Genomic DNA, 20,772 nt, shown 5'->3' with positions numbered 1-20,772 from the left:
TGTGTATGGTATGATTATCTTGACCAGAAGCATGTAGTTGAATGGGTCCTAGGTGAAAATGGAAAATATCATTTTTCTAAGTGGACATAATAATAAAGTTCATTATAAGTTGTTATCATAATACTCATAGATCAGTGTAGCTATCATCCCTCAAAAAAGATACTTCATTTTTTAGTAGAAGGCAGTTAATACAGAGAACTACAAGAGATTAACATACAGAGAATAAGAATCTGCACATACACCAATAAGACGTCTCCTAAAACCATTGCTAAGAGATCATCATCAAAGAGTGATTAAATACAATGTAAGGACCAAAGTTAGGGGAACACTGCAGAAAAAACTATTTTCCAAATGTGATTGTATTGCTGTATGCATGACTCAACCCAGCTGTGACTTCATGCTCAAGACCTGGACAAGGTCAAGATATACAACCTCTCTGAGTAGATGGAATATTGGATCATGAATTCACATCCCTACAATATGACAATTGATGGTGAATTGGGAGTCACTGTGTCAATTGATTTTGGGCATTTGTCTCCTGAGAGACTGAATAGTCCAGTGGATGATGCCACATCCAGGAACATTAACAAGGTATTAAATAAACTCAGTGATCTTTAAAAAAGCAACACATGAAGTTGGGGAAAAGATTCAGGAAGGATGAAAAAATAATTAGATGAGAGAAATGGGAATTAGGCTTGATAAAACATTATACATGTTTGTGAAAGTCACCATTGCGTTACATCATAAAGGAAAGCCAGAGCAGGAACTCGGGGGTGGAGGCAGATGCCATGCAGGATTGCTGCTGACTAGTTTGCTCATTATAGCATGCTCAGCCTGATTTTTATACTGCTTAGAACCACCTTCCCACGTTGGTACCATCATCAAAGTGCTGCACATACAACTAAAAGCCATTAGTTAAGAAAATTCAGTAAATACTTATCTATAGACAAACTTAAAGGATCATTTTCTCAATTGTGAGTACTATTCCCTAAATGACTTTTTCTTGTGTCAAGTTGACTCTAACTCAGTTAATATCCTAAAATGTTTTCAATACATATATATAAAATTCTGAAACGCACTAATTGAAGAAGCAGTCATATGTCCAAAAAAATGAAATAGAAATGACTGATAAGTAATAAAACGTATTCGTATTCAGGTTCACTGAGTGTCAGATAAACACAAATCACATCTTCATTCAGATTTCATTCTAGATCAATTAAAATGGTAAGCATTAGGAAATAACAAATCATAGTGGGAATTTGCACGAAAGTGAATCCCTTTTCCTGCTGACAGGAGAACACACAAGTTCAGTTATATAGAACTCTGCATTAACTTATGTGCAGCAAAAACTACCATCATTTTTTGAAGGCATGGCTTACAGAATGAGAGGAAGAACTTTTATGGTTGTTATGTCTGATGAATGTTACCACCTAGAATATAGAAAGAACAAAAAAAGCATCAAAAATGTAAAAAGGCAATTAAAAATTGGAGCAAGAAAGTAAACACAGAGCTCTCAAAAGATGAAATTCTGATGAAAGGGGAAATTTTAAAAATATGTTTAAATATTGTAGAAATCATAGGGATACAATTAAAACTGCTTTGTGGGTGGACTGAGAAGCCATTGATAATGGCACTGGGACCTGTTTCTACTGCATATACTGGCTTTTGGGGACCCTAGTCTGTTTGGATGCACACCTTCCTAGACCTGGATGTAGGGGGGAGGGCCTTGGACTTCCCACAGGGCAGGGTTCCCTGTCCTCTCAAACAGAGAAGGGGAGGGAAGAGGGGGAGTGAAGGAGCAGGAGGGGAGTGGACGGAGGGAAGGAAGTGTGAGTTTTTGAATGGAAAAATAAAAAAAAAAGAAATCTTGCCAAGTCATAATGACCAAGATTAAACAAAAACAAATGACATCAAATTCTGGTGAAGATATGGGAAATGTGGAACAATTATTTATTACTGGTGGGAATTCATGCTACAACCATTTTGCATATCAGAATAGAGGTTGCTCAAGAAGTTACAAATAAATCTACTTCATTATGTAGCAGGATCTATTTAGGGGATATTTCTTCCTAATGACACCCTTGCTCATCCAGGTTAATTGATGCTATGTTCACAATGAAAAGAAAATTGAAATGGCTTAGATATTCATCAACTGATGAATGAATAGTGAAAATGTGATGCACTTATAAAAAGGAAAATTATTCAACACTTAAGTAACATGAAATTATGATAAGCACAAGTGAATAAGTAATACTGGAGGCTGTTGTTCTAAGTGAGGTGACAGAAATTCAGAAAGACAGACATTGCACATTCTTTCCAATATGTAGAAAATTGCTTTTATTCTTTAGATATGTTTCATTTGAGATACTCACAGAGGTAGGAAACTATTGAGGAAGAAATATGGGTGAAAAAGTGAAAAGTGAAAAGTGGAAGTGAGAAATGAAATGAATGGAATTAAGTGAGGAATGGAAATAAAGGTTAGAAGGCAAAATAGTAGAAAGGACAAATAATATAAAAAAATAAAATAAATAGAATAAATAAATAAAATAAATAGAAGAAAGGACAAATAATATAAAAAATAATATAAAAAATCTTTAAAAACCCCATATTGAAACTTATTACAGTAGAACATCCCATAATACATACACATAGTGAGAGAATTTAAAATGTGTTACATTGTATTAAGGTAGATATATCAGACATATCACATGAACAAATACAATTCTAATACCAGGAACTGGTTATCATTTTTAGATATTGATCAATATGGCCCCATAGAACCAGATATTACTCTTGAATATATTCCAGAATTTATTATTAAGTCCCTGTTGCTTGACACCATGTACTTGAACCACAAACATGCAGAATTAAAGTTGGTACTAACCTGGAAATTTCTCCCCCATTGGTTATCATTCACAGAGCTAGAAGCTAGTAGGTATGCTACTGGAGAAAATGGGCAATCGTTGACTTAACTGAGCAGTGATCACTGCATGCTACATTACTGTCTTGCCTGGAACATGACCCCTGATGCAGTAGTGGCATGAATGATACAGGTGTCAAAAGTCAGCTTCTAACTGTATTAACTCCCTCTTAATGATATTGCAACCATATTTGTAAATGTTATCCAGGCAAAAGTCCTGTGGCAAGATTGTTTTTTAGATAGTAAGAAAAAAAACCTTTCTACTATTATCATGCTAAATAAATATAACACATTATAATTAGTATTATTGACATTTTGTTTTAATATTGTTTAGAGAATCTCTTTTATTCCCAATTATAGAACATTTTTCTCACAGTTCAAGGCAAGTAAGACACAAACTTGCCATTGTGCAGGAGACTTGGAGGGGGTTGCACACTAAAGGGTAGGTCTATGTCATACCAACACTTGAAGGATCAGGGTTCTTCATGTAAGAAAAGATGGGAAGATTATAAGATGGCAGATTATTTGAAGGAAACAATGTTTTCCAGAAATAACAGGACAAATACATATATGAATATAAACTCAAGCAGGTATAATCCTACCATGGGTGTGAGGTGGGAGGTGGATAGATGATCCCACCATTATCTGAAAAGATATCGATACGTGCTAGCTACTGGGAATGGCAAAGTCAGTTTTCTTTAATGCTATGACTTGTTAGTGTATTCACCATACAGAAGGTGCCATACCACAAGTAGTTTACAGAAGCTGGAGTTGTTATTGAAAGGGGAAGAAAGGGAGGAAGAGAGCATGAATATTGGGTGGGTAACCTAGGAAGATGTGATGATATCTAGAAAGAGTTGGGGCACTGGAAGAAATGTGATCAAAAACATTATATAAAATTATCAAAAATTTAACAAAAAATATTTTAGGATACAAGAAAATTACAGAAACATAATCCCCGTTACATGTCTAAGAAATTATTTATCTTAGGATGCTTGCTATATTTATTACCTAAGTATTTACAGTTCTAGTGTAACTTGGTCAATGAAATGAGCTTCTGATTCTTGGCCAATGTGATGCCTAACCTTTTTTGTCAAATTGAAACACTTGGTAACAGTGGACCCTCCTTGAGGAAGTACCTTCAGCACTCAGCATGTAGCTATGTATGTAAGACATCTTATGTATTCATAATAGATATAGGTACTTATCCCACTGTGGGAAGAACCACACCTTGGCAGTCAGTCATGGGCTAGGAAAAAAAGAGTTAACTGATCAAGCCAAAGAAATGAAGAAGACAAGAGGAAACCTCTTCTATGTTCTATGTCTCAGTTTCTACTTGCAGCTTCTTGCCCCAAATTTTACCTTTGCTCCCTCAGATTTTGAATTGTAAGCCATAATCTTAATAATTCCAATTTTCCTTCAAAATATTTTAAATAAAATATATGATATATTTGTATAACTATAAATTTAATTAAAATATATTCCCAGTTGATATTATTTATTGTTTGTTACACAAATAATAGGCAAATGGTCCATTTTTATTTGTCATAATGCATTTTGAACATGAATTAAACATCTTTAACATTGTTAGGTCATGAAATAGCTACAATTTTATGGTATTTGTGAAAGAAATTTGATAGCAAAACATTTAGAAAATTAAAAGGCTACTCACATATACTTGCCTACAAATTCTCCAAACAGGAGGCTTGAGAAAAATATTCTGGTTGTCACCACTTGCTTTTCTTTTCAAATAGCAGAGTTCAGTTATCAGGCCTGACATGGTGGCTCAGTTGGCTATAACCCCAGGCCTAGGGGCCTATTTGGGATCTAAAAATACAAGGCATAAATGTGGTACACAGACCTACATATAGGCAAATTAACAATGCATATCACATTTAAAATTAATAAAATTAAAAAGAATGTCTAAATATTGGATAATTTCAAATTTGTTGAGATTATTGTAAATGGAGACTTTGCTTTTACTTCCCGGCCACCCAAACTCAAATAATCACAAAAAACTACATTAATTACAAAACTGTTTGGCCAACAGCAAGCATATTCCTAGCTAGCTCTTACATCTTAAACTGACTCTTTCCTCTTAATTTATATTTTACCATGAGGTTCCTGGCTTAATACCTCACATCTTGATTCTTAGGTGGCTATATGGCATCTGCCTGACTCCACTTTCTTCTTCCCTGCATTCAGTTTAGTTTTGCCCCCTAGCTATATTCTGCCTTGTCATAGGCCAAATAAGCTTCTTTATTAACCAATGGTAATAAAACATATTTGTAGCATACAGAGGGGAATTCCACATCATCTCTCCTGTTCTGTATAAATAAAAAGGAAGGTTTTTACTTTAACATAGTAAAATTACATATAACAAAACAGGTATCAAGGAAGAATTACAGTTACAATATTTAGTCTTTTGTATCTGGCAAAATTAAAGAAGATATTCTATCTTCTATCCTATCTTTGTGAGTATAAATCTTCATATCTAATTTATCTTTTATCATTACTAAGAAAAAAATATAACTATCTGTCTTCAACTCCATCAAAGTCCCCAGAAGGATACAGTAATACCTAAGTAAACACGAAGTGCATTGTAAGAAAATTCCAAAATTCTAGAATTGACACCTCGCTGCCTGGAAAGTCACCCAAAGTTCTTCTGTAATGTAGTATCATCCACTTCAGTCTATAGGTCCATAGTATCTGGCAGACATGTCCATGAAGCAGGAAATTTGGAAGACTGTTTTGCCTATATTGGCAGTTTGTCAGTCACTTTCTTCTCTGTCTTGCAGAATGTCTGGCAGACACTTTTATGAGACAGGAATCCTGAAGAACTTTTAGAAATTTCAGTAATCATTTTTCTGTGGGTCCTGCATGTCCAGTTTATACAGCGTACCATCAAGCAGTCCAGGCAAGAGCAGTTTCTTACCCAAATGACTACCCATGTTATATTGAAGGCAAATTCTATAATGTGTTTCTTCAATGTCCATCAACCTCTCTGAAGTAATTGCTTCTGCCAGAAGCAGACATGATTCACTGTTGAGAAAAGTCTAAGTTCATAAAATACTTTAAATGCCTTATTCTCTAGGGCTTTGAAGTGTTTATGATTATCTATCTAACTGAAATATCTCTGTATATCTAGAAAACACAACTAACACGACTACAAGTTTGACTATTATAAACAACTATTGATTGATCTGGATTTTAAATTATATACTATTTTATTTTATTTCTTTTATTGAAACAAAAAAAATTTCCGCCACCTCCCAGCCTCCCATTTCCCTCCCCCTCCTCCCCCTTCTCTCCCTCCCCCCCACTCCTCTCCCCCTCCCTCTCCAGTCCGAAAAGCAGTCAGGGTGCCCTGCCCTGTGGAAAGTCCAAGGTCCTCCCCCCTCCATCCAGGTCTAGGAAGGTGAGCATCCAAACTAGCTAGGCTCCCACAAAGGCAGAACATGAGGTAGGATCAAAACCCAGTGCCATTGTCCTTGGCTTCTCATCAGCCCTCATTGTCCACCGTGTTCAGAGAGTCCGGTTTTATCTCATTCTTTTTCAGTCACAATCCAGCTGGTCTTGGTGAGCTCCCAATAGATCAACTTCACTGTCTCAGAGGGTGGGTGCACCCCTCATGGTCCTGACTTCCTTGTTCATGTTCTTCCTTCTGCTCCTCATTGGGATCTTGGGAGCTCGTTCCCGTGCTCCAATGTGGGACTCTGTCTCTATCTCCATCCATCGCCAGATGAAGATTCTATGGTGATATGCAAGATATTCATCAGTATGGCTATAAGATAGGGCCATTTCAGGTTCCCTATCTTCAGCTGCCCAAAGAACTAACTGGGGACATCCCCATGGGCACCTGGAAGCCCCTATAGGTTCCAGTCTCTTGCCAACCCTAAGATGGCTCCCTTAATTAAGATCTATGCTTCCCTGCTCCCATATCCACACTTTCTTTATCCCAACCATCCCAATTCCACAAGTTAACCCTATCCCGCCCCTTCTCATTTTTCTCTCCCCATTTCCCCTTACCCCCATCCCACCCAACACCCAAGATCCCAATTTTTTGCCCGGCAATCTTGTCTACTTCCAATATCCAGGAGGATAACTATATGTTTTTCTTTGGGTTCACCTTCACATTTAGCTTTTTTAGGATCACAAATTATAGACTCGATGACCTTCATTTATGGCTAGAAACCAATTATGAGTGAATACATCCCATGTTCAACTTTTTGGGTCTGGGCTACCTCACTCAGTATAGTGTTTTGTATTTCCATCCATTTGCATGCAAAATTCGAGAAGTCATTGTTTTTTATCACAGAGTAGTACTCTAATGTGTATATATTCTACACTTTCTTTATCCATTCTTCCATTGAAGGGCATCTAGGTTGTTTCCAGGTTCTGGCTATTACAAATAATGCTTCTATGAACATAGTTGAACAAATGGTTCTGTAATATGATAGGACAACTCTTGGTTATATTCCCAAGAGTGGTATTGCTGGGTCCTGGGGTAGATTGATCCCGAATTTCCTGAGAAACCGCCACACTGATTTCCAAAGTGGTTGCACAAGTTTGCATTCCCACCAACAATGGATGAGGGTACCCCTTCCTCCACAACCTCTCCAGCAAAGGCTATCATTGGTGTTTTTGATTTTAGCCGTTCTGACAGGTGTAAGGTGATATCTCAAAGTTGTTTTGATTTGCATTTCCCTGATCGCTAAGGAGGTTGAGCATGACCTTAAGTGTTTTTTGGCCATTTGAAATTCTTCTGTTGAGAATTCTCTGTTCAATTCAGAGCCCCATTTTTTAAGTGGGTTAATTAGCATTTTAAAGTCTAGTTTCTTGATTTCTTTATATATTTTGGAGATTAGACCTTTGCATTGGTGAAGATCTTCTCCCAATCAGTAGGTTGCCTTTTGGTCTTAGTAACAGTGTCCTTTGCTTTACAGAAGCTTCTCAATTTCAGGAGGTCCCATTTATTCAATGTTGCCCTAATGTCTATACTGCTAGGGTTATACATAGGAAGCGATCTCTTGTGCCCATATGTTGTAGGGTACTTCCCACTTTCTCTTCTATCAGGTTCAGTGTGTTCAGATTTTTATTGAGGTCTTTGATTCATTTGGACTTGAGTTTTGTGCACGGTGATAGATATGAATCTATTTTCATTCTTCTACAGGTTGACATCCAGTTGTGCCAGCCCCATTTATTGAAGATGCTTTCTTTCTTCCATTGTATACTTTTAGCTCCTTTATTGAAAACGAGGTGTTCATAGGTTTGTGGGTTAAAATCCAGGTCTTCTATAAGATTCCATTGGTTGACTTCTCTGTTTTTATGCCAATACCACGCTGTTTTCATTACTGTAGCTCTGTAATAGAGTTTGAAGTCAGGGATGGTAATGCCTCCAGAAGTTCCTTTATTGTATAAGATTGATTTGGCTATCCTGGGTTTTTTGTTTTTCCATATAAAGTTGATTATTGTCCTCTCAAGATCTGTGAAGAATTTTGATGGGACCTTGATGGGGATTGCATTGAATCTACAAATTAACTTTGGTAGAATTGCCATTTTTACTATGTTGATCCTCCCAATCCAAGAGCAAAGGAGATCCTTCCATTTTCTGGTATCCTCTTCAATTTCTTTCTTCAATGCCTTAAAGTTCTTGTCAAATAGATCTTTCACTTCCTTGGTTAGAGTTACCCCAAGATATTTTATGCTGTTTGTGGCTATTGTGAAAGGTGATGCTTCTCTGATTTCCCTCTATGCTTCCATATCGTTTGTGTATAAGAGGGCAACTGATTTTTTGGAGTTGATCTTGTATCCTGCCACATTACTAAAGGTATTTATCAGCTGTAGGAGTTCTTTGGTGGAGTTTTTGGGGTGGCTTATATACACTATCATATCAACTGCAAATAATAAAAGTTTAGCTTTTTCCTTTCCAATTTGAGTCCCCTTGATCCCCTTATGTTGTCTTATTGCTATTGCTAAAACTTCAAGAACTATATTGAAGAGGTATAGAGAGAGTGGACATCCTTGTCGTGTTCCTGATTTTAGTGGAATGGCTTTGAGTTTCTCTCCATTTATTTTGATGGTAGCTGTTGGCTTGCTGTAAATAGCTTTTATTATATTTAGGTATGACCCTTGTATCCCTAATCTCTCCAAGACTTTTATCATAAAGGGATGTTGAATTTTGTCGAATGCTTTTTCAGTATCTAATGAAATGATCATATGGTTTTTTCTTTCAGTTTATTTATATGATGGATTACATTGATAGATTTGTGTATGTTGAACCAGCCCTGAATCTCTGGTATGAAGCCTACTTGATCATAATGGATAATTTTTCTAATGTGTTCTTGGATTCGGTTTGAGAGTATTTATTGAGGATTTTTCGTCGATGTTCAGGACTGAGATTGGCCTGTAATTCTCTTTCTTGGTTGAGTCTTTGTGTGGTTTTGGTATCAGAGTTACTGTAGCTTCATAGAAGGAATTTGGCAATGACTCTTCTGTTTCTATATTGTGAAATACACTTAGGAGTATAGGTATTAGGTCTTCTTGGAAGTTCTGGTAGAATTCCGCATTGAAATCATCTGGTCCTGGACTTTTTTTGGTAGGGAGGTTTTTGATAACAGCTTCGCCACTAACAGGTCTATTTAGGTTGTTCACCTGGTCCTGGTTTAACTTTGGTATATGGTATTTATCTAAAAAAGTGTCCATTTCTTTTACATTTTCCAGTTTTGTGGCATATAGGCCTTTGTAATAAGATCTTATGATTCTCTGAATTTCCTCTGTGTCTGTGGTTATGTCCCCCTTTTCATTTTTGTTCTTATTAATTTGCATATTCTCTCTCTGCCATTTTATTAGTTTGGCTTTAAGTTTATCAATCATGGTGATTTTCTCCAGGAACCAGCTTTTTGTTTCATTGATTCTTTGGATTATTTCCTGTGTTTCTATTTTGTTGATTTCAGCCCCCAGTTTGATTATTTCCAGGCTTCTTCTCCTCCTGGGTGAGTCTGCTTCTTTTTTTTCTAGAGCTTTCAGGTGGGCTGTTAAGTCTCCAATGTGTGCTTTCTCTGTTTTCTTTAAGTGGGCACTTAGTGCTATGAACTTTCCTCTTAGGACTGCTTTCATAGTGTCCCATAAGTTTGAATATGTTGTTTCTTTATTTTCGTTGAAATCAAGGAAGTCTTTAATTACTTCTTTATTTCTTCTTTGACCCAGGTGTGGTTCAGTAGTTGACTGTTTAGTTTCCATGAGTTTGTCGGCTTTCTGGGGCATTGTTGTTGAATTCTAACTTTAATCCATGGTGATCTGATAAGACACAGGTGGTTACTAATATTTTTTTGTAACTGTGGAAGTTTGCTTTGTTACCGAGTATGTGGTCAGTTTTCAAGAAGGTTCCATGAGCTGCAGAGAAGAAGGTATATTCTTTCCTATTTTGGTGGAATGTTCTATAGATGTCTGTTAAGTCCATTTGATTCATTACCTCCATTAATTCTCTTATTTCTCTGTTAGGTTTCTGTCTGATTAACCTGCCCATTGGTGAGAGAGAAGTGTTGAAGTCTCCTACTATTTGTGTGTGTGGTTTGATGGCTGCCTTGAGTTTTAGTAAAGTTTCTTTTACGCACGTGGGTGCTTTTATATTAGGGGCATAGATATTCTGGATTGAGACTTCATCTTGATGAATTGTTCCTGTTATGAGTATAAAATGTCCCTCTCCATCTCTTCTGATTGATTTAAGTTTGAAGTCAACTTTGTTAGAAATTAGTATGGCCACTCCTGCTTGCTTCTTAGGTCCATTTGCTTGATAAGCCTTATCCCAGCCCTTTACTCTGAGTAGGTGCCTGTCTTTGTGGTTGAGGTGTGTTTCTTGTAAACAGCAGAATGTTGGATCCTGTTTTTATATCCAATCTCTTAGTCTGTGCCTTTTTATAGGTGAGTTGAGTCCATTGACATTAAGTGATATTAATGACCAGTGGTTGTTAACTCCGGCCACTTTTTTAGTAATAGAGTTTGTGTGTTTTCCTTCTTTGTGTTGTGCTGGTGAAGGGTCTCTAGATGTCTGAGTTATTGTGGTCATTGTTGGATTCCTTGGTTTGTTATTTTCCTTCTATTACTTTCTGTAAGGCTGGATTTGTGGCTACGTATTGTTTAAATTTGTTTTTATCCTGGAAAATTTTGTTTTCTCCATTTATAGTGAATGAAAGCTTGGCTGGATAAAGTAGTCTGGGCTTGCATCCATGGTCTCTTAATTTCTGCAGTACATCTATCTAGGACCTTCTGGCTTTCATGGTTCCCATAGAGAAGTCAGGTGTAAGTCTGATAGGTTTACCTTTATAAGTAACTTGGCCTTTTTCCTTTGCAGCTCTTAATATTCTTTCTTTATTCTGTATGCTTTGTGTTTTTTTTAATTTTTTCATTCTTTTTTAATTAAAATTTCCACCTGCTCCCCGTTTCCCATTTCCCTCCCCTCTTCCCAAATATTGCCCCCTCCCCCACTCCCCTCCCCCTATCCCCACTCCTCTTCTCCTCCCCCCACACCATTCCCCCTCCCTCTCGATATTGAAGAGCAGTCCAAATTCTCTGCCCTGCGGGAAGCAGAAGGTCTTCTATCTACATCCAGGAAGGTGAGCGTCTAAACAGGCTAAGCTCCCACAAAGCCAGTTCATGTATTAGGATCGAAACCTAGTGCCATTGTCCTTGGCTTCTCATCAGCCTTCATTGTCTGCCATGCTCAGAGAGTCCAGTTTCAACCCATGCTTATTCAGTCCCAGACCAGCTGGCCTTGGTGGGCTCCCAATAAATCAGTTCCACTGTCACAGTGGGTGGGTGCATCCCTCGTGGTCCTGATTTCCTTGCTCATGTTCTTCCTCCTTCTGCTCCTCATTTGGGCCTTAAGAGCTCAGACCATTGCTCCAAATTGAGTCTCTGTCTCTACTTCGATTCATCGCCAGATGTAGGTTCTAAGGTGATATGTAAGATATTCATCAGTATAGGATAGGGTCATTTCAGGTTCCCTCACCTCAGTTGCCCAAGGTACCAGCTGGGGACATCTCCCTGGACACCTATCTTTCTTTAGGTTGGGAAAGTTTTCTTCTATAATTTTATTAAATATATTTTCTGGACCATCGAGCTGCACTTCTTGTTTGGTCTTTTTATTGTGTCCCATATTTACTGAATGTTTTGTGATGAGAGTTTGTTGGACTTATTGTTTTCTTTGATCAGTGCGTTTATTTTCTCTATGGTATCTTCAGAATCGGAGACTCTTCTATCTCTTGTATTCTGTCGGTTAGGCTTGTTTCTGTAGACTCTATTCGTTTACCTAGATTTTCCATGTCTAGCCGGCCCTCAGTTTATGTTTTCTTCCTTGCCTCCATTTCAGTTTTCAAGTCTTGAACTGTTTCCATTATCTGTTTGATTGTTTTTCCTTGGTTTCCTAGGGTATCATTCACTGATTATTCAATTCTTTAAATTTTTTGTTATACTCCTCATCCATTTCTATAAGGGCATTTTTTACATGCTGTTTAAGGGCATCTATCACTTTCATAAAGTCAATTTTTTCTATTTCTTCTTGATTAAGGTGTTCATGTCCTCCTGTTGTGAGGTCGCTGGGTTCTGGAGGTTTCATGTTGTTTTTGAGATTGTTGGGTGAATTCTTGCATTGACGCCTGCCCATCTCTTCCTCCAAATGCTCCCCTATGAATCTTCTTTTACAGGATCAGGTCTCCTTGCCCACTGATGTACCTTCCCAGTGATGGCACTCCCCAAGTGATGGCTCTCCTGATTCGTAGATCAGATCTCCGTGCTGGTTGGGTAGCTCGTAAACAAAGTGCCTACCTTGCTTGCTGCAGGCAGGTTTGAGACAAAGGAACTCCTGCACGGTTTGGCGACAGTGCCCAAACAGGCTGAGCTGGGTGATGTTATATGCCCGAAGAGGGGAGGGAGGCAGAAGAAAGGGGGGTTCTGGATGCAGGCGTGGTGGGATAGGAAGAGAGAGGCAGTATCTGGGGAGTCTAGCCCCTGCAGGAAGATCAGGAAGTATAGGGGGGATGAGGAACATCTGTGTTCCGTGTCCCGGGCTGCTGCTATGGGTCCAAAAGTCACTCACCCCAGTGATGGCTCTCCTGGTGCCGAGATCAGATCTCCGCGCTGGTTGGGTAGCTCATAAAAAAAGCACCTACCTTGCTTGCTGCAGGCAGGTTATTGAGACAAAGGAACTCCTGCCAGCCAACCGGTTGCCCTCACGATTCGGCCCCAGTGCCCAAGCAGGCTGAGCTGGATGATGTTATGTGCCCAAAGAGTGGAGGGAGGCAGGAATGAGGGGGGTTCTGGATGTAAGCTGGGTGGGATCTTATATACTATTTTAAAACCAGCTGCATAAACATAATACATTAAACAAGAGTAGAAATATAGTTATAACGAAATTGACCTTGAATTTGTATCAGTAAGCCAAAATCCATACCAATGTAAAGTATTCATATCTCTATCATATCCCATCATGTTTTAGAAAGAGACTTACTATGACTTAACCACTTATAATCAATCCCATTTGATGAAAACAAATATTTATAAACTATCATTTTGGAAATTTTAGCACTATTTTCTACAAATTGTTTCCTGCTGTTTGCTGGGCAAAGTATTTTTATGGTTCATGGAGAACTATCAGGGAATCTTGTATCACCAAACCACACTAGACTGGAAGTAGCCCACAGGTTCTTGTCTTCTGTGGAAACAAAAGAAGGTCCTCTTTTCCAAAGAGGACTCAAATTTTGAAGTCAAGGTACCAAGCCACGTGGCTAACATAGACAAGGATAATGGGTCAATTTAAGATGGAAGAAGGAGTTAATAAGAAGCCTGAGCTACTAGGCAAACCAGATTATAATTAATGTAGTGGACCTCTATGTATTTCTTTGGGACTGAATGACTGTGGGACTGGGCAGGAAAGAAGCCTCAATCAACAGTAGCAGAACCTCCTGAAAGAGCTAGAGCCATTGATGCCACCAGTATGAACCAGGAAACCTTCTCTTAAAGAAGCTGCACCTGTGTTTCCAACCAGAGCCTATTTGGAAAAATACAGCTACCAAGACGCTCCTATTGATTTCCATTTTTGTGGGTCTAGAAGCCCTTTTGGTAACCTTATTGGGCATTATGTGAATGTACATTGCCAAACACCGGGAGCCATTATGTAAATGGAGACTGCTCTTTTATTTCCTGGCCACCCAGGCATGAATAATCACAGAAAGCTTTACTAATTACAACACTGGCTAATGGCTCAGGCATATTCCTAATTTGCTTTTACATCTTAAATTAACCCATTTCCATTATTTTAAATTTTACCACAAGGCTTATGGTTTCTTACCACCCATCTTGCTTATTGACAGTTACATGGCATCTGCCTGACTCTGCCTTCTTCCCTGCATTCAGTTTAGTTTTCCCACCTAGCTATATTATGTCCTTCCATAGGCCAAAGCAGATTGTTTACTAACCAAAGGTGAAAAAACTTATTCATAGCATACAGAGGGAAATCCCACATCAGTTTATAATTGTAACACTCATCTGTTCCCTTTCCTCATCCCAAACCTATCATACAATGCTCCAGTGCTCTCCTTCAAGTTTATGGCCTCTGGTATTCAGGAACTGCTTATGGCTTGCATATACGTGTACAAAAACACCTTACTAAGCATAATCTGTTCAGTCCATACAATGTTGCTTGTGCATGTATGTATGCATGTATATTTTCATGGTTAACCATTGGTAGTACACAACAAACTACTCAGTTCTTTTATGGAGAAGACCACATTTATAGTTTTAATGAACTCTTCTCATCTAGTATGGTGGTGGTACATCCAAGAGTCAAAGACTTCCTACTAAAACCCCAAATATCAAACATGAGAAGCCTTTTTAAGTTACCATTTAGGGCTTCAGAGAAGCCTATTGCTGTTGCCTGGTGTTTCTCCAAAGAGGTGGAATACAAGCTTTTACTACTGATGTTACCATGAACTCCAGAAACAGAACCCAGAGACCCCTGAGCTGGAAGCTATGTAAGTTCTATTCCTGAGTAATCACTTTCATGGTGCCAGAAAGCATCATAGAAGCTTCCAAAGGAAGGAGGCAACCAACAGTTATAACAATTTATAATTCCTATGAACCACATCAACTACCAGTATTGCATTATGACCCTGAGGACATCTCCATAACCAGACTTAAAATTTCTTTAATAGACAGAAATTTTATGCATCGTATTTGAAGTCTAGTTTATTCCTAAGTACTAGTGAAATCATGGTTATTGGATGAGACTATACAACCACTACTTTACTAAATCCACAGAATTCCTAACAACAATTCATAAACATTCATGGTGATACCCAAAGAAAAGTGTGATCTCCACCTCTCATCAAGTAAGCTTCTACTGGTAACAGATGGAACCCACTAAGGAAGACAGAACAAATCCAAATACAGAGTTTTGATGCCTAGGCTCATGGCTATATCTATAGAACAATTCCACACCTAAAGCTCAGGGAACATTGTGAAAGAGTGCAAAGAAAGACTGTAGGAGCCAGACCTTCAAGAACTATTTTGTGACATCTCTTCTAGTTATATCAGAAGCTGCACCATAAAGTCTCATTAATATGACCATCCAAATGTAAACAGAAGTAGGATGACACCAATATATATACATACATATACATATATATACACTAACAGAATTGGAGGCAGACTACAAGTTCCCAATCCTATACAAAGAACTTTTGGTAACTGACTGTACTGGGACTGGGAAAGCTGGAAAGATGAACGAGCATATTTACCTTTTCTGTGTAACTAAAAGAAATAACATTTTCTGTGGTGGAGATAAAACTCATTTTTAGAAATCTCATGTTACAGGAAATATTATATATCATCTCTGCTCTCTTGGCAGTTTTCAAATTATTATGATTAAGGTAGGTGGATGAATATATACTACATAATAAAAGACAGTGTATAGGTTCCAGAGATCTGATTTACTGCAATATAAATGTGCTATGTGTTCTTCCAAAGTTGATGTTAGCTTATGTATTACATGAAAGGTGATGCATTAATTAACTTTCAATTGTATTTATAGACTTGACCAAAATACCCGGAGAAGGAAAAAGTTTATTTTACCTACAAGGTTACAGTCTGACTTGAAGGGAGGTAATGGAAGGTACCTTGAATAGAAAGCTAGGTGCAGGAACTGAAGTCTGTTTACTTTAGCAGTAAATTGGTTACTATATGGCTCCCCATGGCTCATATATCTCACTTTTTAATAGAACCTAGGGTCAATTTCCCATATTGGCACTGCCTAACAAAGCTAGATTGTTCTAAAATAATCATTGATTAAATTATTTACCAGACTGGTTTGGCTAGCCTGATTGAGACTTTTCTCACTTGACATTATTCTCAAAAAGAACTTTACTTTGTGTTAAGTTGAAAAACAACATGAGATGACATTTGAAAGCATAAGCTTGGATAGTTGTCAACAGATGATAAATTCACATTCATCAGTGGGAATCACAAATCTCAACATATTTAGTGGCTTAAGTGTATGTCTGCCATGGGAAGAAATGATAATATTGTCTAACCAACACCAAATGCCCTGGTTTTAGAGACATGACTATTAAATGTTAAAGAAATAAGAATAAAAAGAGTTTGCTTTTATGAAATCCTACCATAAATTACCATAGCATACTAAATATACAATGAGAATAGGTTGTTGTCTGTTTGGTTTGTTTGTTTTCAAGACATGGTTTCTCTTTGTACTTCTGGATGTCCTTCAGGTCACTTTGTAAGCAATTCTTTCTAGAAACTCAAAAGTTCAAAGCCCTTGCTTCCTGATTGAAAAAATAAGCTGTGTGCCACCATGCCTGACTAGTTTTCTTTTTCTTCACTTTTTTGTTTTGCTTTATTTAGTTTTGATGTTCATGTTTTGCTTTTGTTTTTGATATGATATATTCATTTGGAAATAAGAAAAGATATTTTATGACAAATGAAAAGAATATTGCTTATTTACTTAGTACAAAGGAGGGTATGTAGTATTAACTAGGTAAAAATCCAAAAGCAGTATCCTATTATTCATTGTATTCAATAATCAGGAGAATAGTTGGATTACTTTCCCCAGTGTTCTACTTTCAGTGGGTGGATGACAGTGAATGAAAATCACTGAAGTTGTACTGAAGTCACATCACTTTTCTTGCCAGATATTGATCAGTGTGTGAAGTGTCCAGATGATCAGTATGCCAACACAGAGCGAACACACTGCCTCCAAAAATCTGTGACATTTCTGTCATATGAAAACCCTTTGGGGATAGCACTAGCTGGCATTGCACTTTGTTTATGTATATTTACAGGAATTATTCTTGGGATTTTTGTGAAGCACCAAAATACTCCTGTTGTAAAGGCCAATAACAGTACTCTCAGCTACACCCTGCTCATCTCCCTCATCTTCTCTTTTCTTTGCTCCTTGCTCTTCATTGGTCAGCCCAACACAGCCACCTGCATCCTGCAACAGATCACATTTGGAATAGTGTTCACAGTGGCTGTGTCTACTGTCTTAGCCAAAACCATCACTGTAGTCCTGGCCTTCGAGATCACTACATCAGGAAGATGGATGAGGGGATTGCTTAAATCAGGGGCACTCAAATTTATCATTCCCATATGTACATTTATACAAATTATCTTCTGTGGAATCTGGCTTGGAACATCTCCTCCCTTTGTAGACAAAGATGTACACTCTGAACATGGTCAGATCATCTTACTGTGCAATAAGGGCTCAGTCACAGCCTTCTACTGTGTCCTGGGGTACCTTGGAGGCCTGTCCATGGGGAGCTTCACAGTAGCTTTTTTGGCCAGGAACCTGCCAGACATCTTCAATGAAGCCAAATATCTGACATTCAGCATGCTGGTGTTCTGCAGTGTCTGGGTCACCTTCCTCCCTGTCTACCACAGTACTAAGGGGAAGATCATGGTGGCTGTGGAGGTCTCCTCTATCTTGGCTTCCAGTGCAGGGCTCCTAGGTTGTATCTTCATCCCTAAGTGTTATATCATTCTCATGAGACCTGATAAGAACTCATTAAAGGCTATGAGAGATAAAGGTCAGTGGATATAAACAATCTTTTGGATAACTCATGTTATATATTTTATTGTTTCTGAGCAGTGACAACAGAGTTTATAAGGCTAAACTGCTGCTCATACTTTATACATTCCTCAAGGATGACTGACTGACTAAATATTCAGTATTTGTGCAACATTGGAAATTTGAAAATACAGACTAAATTTTGTTGGGTTGTCTTAATTTTCTTATAAGCCAGCTATAACTTATATGTGACTTCCAGATAAATACTTTTATATTATACAAACTGGTCATAGTTACCACCAAAGCAAGACCAAGGTATTATAGGATAGCATCCAACAAATCATAGCATACAATTTCAAGAATTGTTGTAAATTATCACATGGTATATCCAGAAATGTATTTTGAAATTGTCTCTATTTGTGAATTAACTTTTTTGTTACTTTAAAAATTACATGAAAGTACTATCGTATTGTATTTTAAGTAACCTGTGTTCTCAGCCCCCATTCACTCACATTATGCCCCCCGATATAAACTCTTTCTCACCATATTTGAGGAAAAGTGTTCATTTGTAATTGAGGAAAACCAAATTTGGTTATTTATTGCTGTCTTATGAAGTAACTAATATCATGGGTGATGACTGCTCCAAATTGTAAATTTGACTAGAATGTAACATCATTGTGCAATCACAACTCTGTTTGATCAACGGTGGTATCAACAGACAAGATTAACCAAAATGCAGAGAATCTGCATGCCATGGCTATGAGTCTTGAGGTTTATATAGAGAAAGTAAGCTAAACACCAATATTCAGGAATCTCTATTTTCAAAGTGGATGCAACAAGAACAGTTGCTTTAGACTCTTGTGATATGGCTCCCCCACAGTAATGCACTGTTTCTCTTTACCATAATCTACAATAAACCTTCTTTAAAATTATGTCTTTTATTTTTATTATATTCTTCTTATTTTTCAAAAGCTCTTTATATTTAAAATCCTGGGCCTCTTTGGAAGATAGCATCTTTAGGGGATCCTAAAAGAAAAGTTTTGGTTAATTGTCAAGTCCTGAGAGAAGTATCTTTATCATTTGTTATCCACTATCTGCATAATTAGAAAGTGTAGGGTTTGTCTCAGGTCCTGGCCAGAGCAGTTTGCTAGGCTGGATCATCTCAGCTAGCCACCTCAAAATTGTTCTAAGAAGTTTGTAGCCCCAAACTTATTGTTAGATGGTGTTTTTTAGCATAGTGATGCTATCATAGCCATGGAGGAGTAGTTGTTGTAGGACCCCATTCTACTTTTGGAGACTGCAAAAGTTATTGTTACACATGCTCATAGTTTGCTGTAGAAAACTAACAGAGATTCATTCTCAAAATCACGTGCAGGAAGGTAGATGAAACCTTTTTCTAGAATTAGTTAGTACTCTACATGAGCATTAATATCATGACAAAATGTTTTGGACTTATATCTTGTAAAATTAAACCTTAAGAAAACAATGGATTGCCAATACAAAATCAAAGGATTATGAGATTAGTGGCAATAAAACAGTTCTTAAATATCTGTTTTTCTTTTGTCTCATGTCAGATGGCTCTTGAGACATGAGACAGAGATTTTGGATTTCACTTTAATAAGTATGCTTGGGTTTAGAGAATGAGAGAGCCACACTCCAAATCCAAAGTCAGATTTATATTTTAACTAAAATAAGACTATAAAAAGACCATTTGCTATTAAGTTTTTTGGGGGGCACTAAACCCACTAAATCTCCCAGTGTTCAGAGCAGGGCATCTATAGCAAGTGAAAACTGGCTGGGAAAAGGGATCTAAGGGTTAGAACAAGCTGATTGATTCAGGAACATTTTTTTTCCCTAGATGTTTCATTATTCCTTGGGCAAAGAAGAAAAAAGACTATTCTCCACAAGGCTTTCAGTTTGTATAGGCATAAAGACAAGTTTAGCAATTCCATAGGGGGTAAAAATAGTATCAAAATGTCTTTAATACAATCACAAAAACAGTGGATCTGGCAAGAAAGCACCTTGCATCTCAGATTGGGCATGGCTATGAAGATTCCTGGCAGATAGGAGGAAGATTAATTAAAAATGGAACTTTAAATCACTACAGAATTCTAGGAAAAATGGGCAGGGAGCTATTAACTGCTCCATGGGGGTCGCTGCTCTGCGACTGTATCTTGGCCTGGAGTGGGGGAAGGGAAAGCGAGCAGGGAGCGCGCTGTAAAAGCTAACAGGCTTTTACACTTCCTGAGCTCCGGTAACTTGCTCGCAAAAGCTGGGAAAGATGGAGCTTGCATCCCCCCTGTGCCGGGGCGGGGGCAAAATAGCCCCACGTTGGGCGCCAAAACGTGGTGGCGTAAATGAATGCAGAAAGATTATAAAAATATATACAGCTTTAATAAGGAAATAGACTTACAGGACCACAGGTTCCCGCAGAGAACAGGAGAAGCAGAGCAAAAAGGACTGCTGGGATCATGCCAGGCAGATTTATCAGTAAACATTAGCCCAAGGCGAACATGCCCCCAATGGGTGGGGCTATATCCCTACATTTTCATACATTAATTACATTTTATAAGTGTAAGTAGAAGTATATGATTAATTGTAAAAAATAAATCACAGAAGTATGGGTGTGTTCTTTGAGCATTTCTGCTTTCTTCCCTGATGGCTGGGAACACACCCTTGGTGATCATAAAGATTTGATTGGGTGAATGCTTCCATAACAGGGCTTCATGGTGTGAGAAAGGTATTCAGTTGTCCTTACAGGAAAAGTCAGGTTTAT

General features: G+C 37.8%; 1 protein-coding gene across 1 annotated transcript in view; it reads left to right on the top strand.

The window, feature by feature from the left end:
- Window positions 1–18,259, top strand: part of LOC130875597 (vomeronasal type-2 receptor 116-like) — a 68,537-nt gene extending 50,278 nt beyond the window's left edge. Inside the window, exons 7-8 of the mRNA XM_057771618.1 lie at window positions 17,122–18,015; window positions 18,228–18,259. Coding sequence (XP_057627601.1) covers window positions 17,122–18,015; window positions 18,228–18,259 — 926 coding nt within the window. The remainder of the gene's footprint in view (window positions 1–17,121; window positions 18,016–18,227) is intronic.
- The last annotated feature ends 2,513 nt before the right edge of the window (window positions 18,260–20,772 follow it).

This window comes from Chionomys nivalis, chromosome 6 (genome assembly GCF_950005125.1).
Source record: "Chionomys nivalis chromosome 6, mChiNiv1.1, whole genome shotgun sequence".
Taxonomy (NCBI): domain Eukaryota; kingdom Metazoa; phylum Chordata; class Mammalia; order Rodentia; family Cricetidae; genus Chionomys; species Chionomys nivalis.
Note: the sequence above shows the minus strand (reverse complement) of the source record. Positions and strands in the feature narration are given on the sequence as shown.